General features: G+C 46.3%; 1 protein-coding gene across 1 annotated transcript; it reads right to left on the bottom strand.

Annotated features, from left to right (window-relative positions):
- Positions 1–511: 511 nt before the first annotated feature.
- THTPA (thiamine triphosphatase) lies at positions 512–2,306 on the bottom strand. Its single transcript, XM_053468252.1, has 3 exons — positions 2,240–2,306; positions 1,187–1,741; positions 512–824 (listed from the first exon to the last, which is right to left on the bottom strand). The coding sequence occupies exons 2-3, from the start codon at positions 1,722–1,724 to the stop codon at positions 724–726; spliced, it is 639 nt and encodes a 212-aa protein (XP_053324227.1). The 5' UTR covers positions 1,725–1,741; positions 2,240–2,306; the 3' UTR covers positions 512–723.

Raw genomic sequence — 2,306 nt, forward strand, 5'->3', positions numbered from 1 at the left:
CGTCTTGCTGAGCTGCAGCCTGTATTGGCCTTGGCTCCCCACCTCTGGGGGTAAAACAATCTTGTTGGGCTATTAGGAGGAGCTGATGAGATCGAAGGTATTGAGCGGGTAGAAGGCAGCGGATTTCAGACAACTTAAACACTGATCAGCGCTAAGTGAAAGTCAATATGCGCAAGCAGGAAATCAATGCAGGGCAGAGAGAGACTGAGGGAGGCCGTGAAAGGCAGAGACCAAGGGAGGGGGAGAGACAAAATGAGAATAAGTGAGATCCGATGACAGAGAAACCGGATAGGAGTAGAAATAAGTATCAGAGCTATTCCATCCAGATTTGATCTCTGCCAAAATTGGCTGGGCTGTGATTGGCTTCGGTCTCACATGTTGTTTGCTGCAAACATTGTAGAAAAGATCTCAATCGCTGGCAAAGGAGACACGGTAAAATGAATAGAAATTTACAATAACATTAGAGCTGTTAATGGGAAGAAATAGGTTACCAAACTGTTCTGTAAACTGCTTGGATTGTACTCCAGAACATTTTTTTAAAATTTCGGGTTAATGGTATTTTATACAAAGAGTCTGCTGATGTGGTAATCGAGTAGAAAAGGGTTAATACAATATTTTTAATTACCAAGTCAGGCCAAAACCTGAAAACAAGGCATGCAAGGGCACGTAACTGTAAGAGTAGTGGTCGCATTCCGCGTGCTGTGAAGAGTGGCAGAACGGGTTTTAAAGCACATGGGCCTCCAGCAGCTGCCTGTAATGTTCAACACGATTCCGCTGCAGAAACGTTGTCATTTTACCTGGAACTGGAGACTCGCTCAGCACGCCTGTAACACAAAAATAGAACTTTTCACTTTTTTTGTGGACATTGTTCTGAATTGATACATTAATCATTCTAAACTGATTTTAAAAAAATATAGCCAGGCAATATTGTTGTTGACAAACAAAAATGCCTCTTTATACACTTTGAAATGTTGTGTTCATGTTCGTCATGTTTTCTAGAATGTTCCAAACAAAGCTTGTGTCAGAGAAGAGTATCTACCAAATAGCTGTCTATTGCATCACTCCAATCCCCCCCAGCTGATTGAGATTCCTAGGAATAGCACTTCAGTATATGCAGGGATAATATAGTATTGGCTAACATCAAATTCAGTAGCCATTCTGCTTGTGTTCTATTTTTCACGCTTACCCAGTTGCCTGCAGATATCCTCCACTTTCTTCATGGCGTTTTGCACCTCTTCTTGCGTCTGAACCAGAACCTCCACCTCTCCCACGGCAAATCCAAAATCGGTCGTATCCAAATCCACCACCACCGCTTTAAAGTCAGAACCATCTTGTGGGCTTAGCAGGAACCTACGCCTTGTTGTCACAAATCTCGCAAATTCTTCCAGGTCCAGATTTTCCAAGCTTGGAGGACATGGGACACCTAGTTCCTCACTCACCCTGCGCCTAATTTCTGATTCACAGTTCAGCTCTTGGTATTGGGTGGAGGCGCCGGTTAATCCCCGTGCCCCTCGCACAGGTGGGTGCTTGAGCTCCCAGGTGTCTCCTCTTCTCCTCAACCATAGATCAGCCAGGGTGAGGCGCAGGTCTGGGGTATCGTAATAGGAATCTTGGAACACCATCTCATCTTGCAACTCTGCTCCCATAGAACGGAGGTGGTCCTCCACACCTGGCCCTGGGACAAACTTCCTCTCCACCTCAATGGGGCCAGACGAGCGAGACATGGGCAAGCTTGTTACAACTAGACAGATGAGAAGTGAGATGAGACAGTTTGAAGGCACTTGATTAAACTCTTAATGAGGGGAAAACTTGATTAGCCATTTAGGGTGGACCATGGAATCATGGGACCAGCACATCTAAAAATAACTTTCCCTGCGATAGGCATTTATTACAACTCAGCGTCATAGGGCTCGGAATCTGAATCATTCCAGTGTTTTTAGACTAGTTCGGGGTGAAGCACTGAAGAATCATAAGCCCACTCCCCCTATCCGTCAGAGTAATAGAATGACAACCTAGTGTGCTCGGTGCTCGTTTCTCTAAATAATAATATATAAAAAAAAAACAGCCCCGGATCACGAGCAGGACCTGCACGGAACGGTCCCCCGTGCGGCGCACCTGCAACGCAATAAACTCCCCCTTGCAGAGGGAAACAAGGACGAGGAAAAACCCGTTCCCATAATCAGCAGCAATGCGGATGCATGCGATAAGTATAACGCAGGCCGGTTCCGGCTCTTCTTACCGCAGACTGCGTGCGCCTCAGCCCTGCAGGTGGCTGCTAACCCATCAGCCGCTCCGTGCAGGGCAGA

This window comes from Spea bombifrons, chromosome 1, assembly GCF_027358695.1.
Source record: "Spea bombifrons isolate aSpeBom1 chromosome 1, aSpeBom1.2.pri, whole genome shotgun sequence".
NCBI classification, from domain to species: Eukaryota; Metazoa; Chordata; class Amphibia; order Anura; family Pelobatidae; genus Spea; species Spea bombifrons.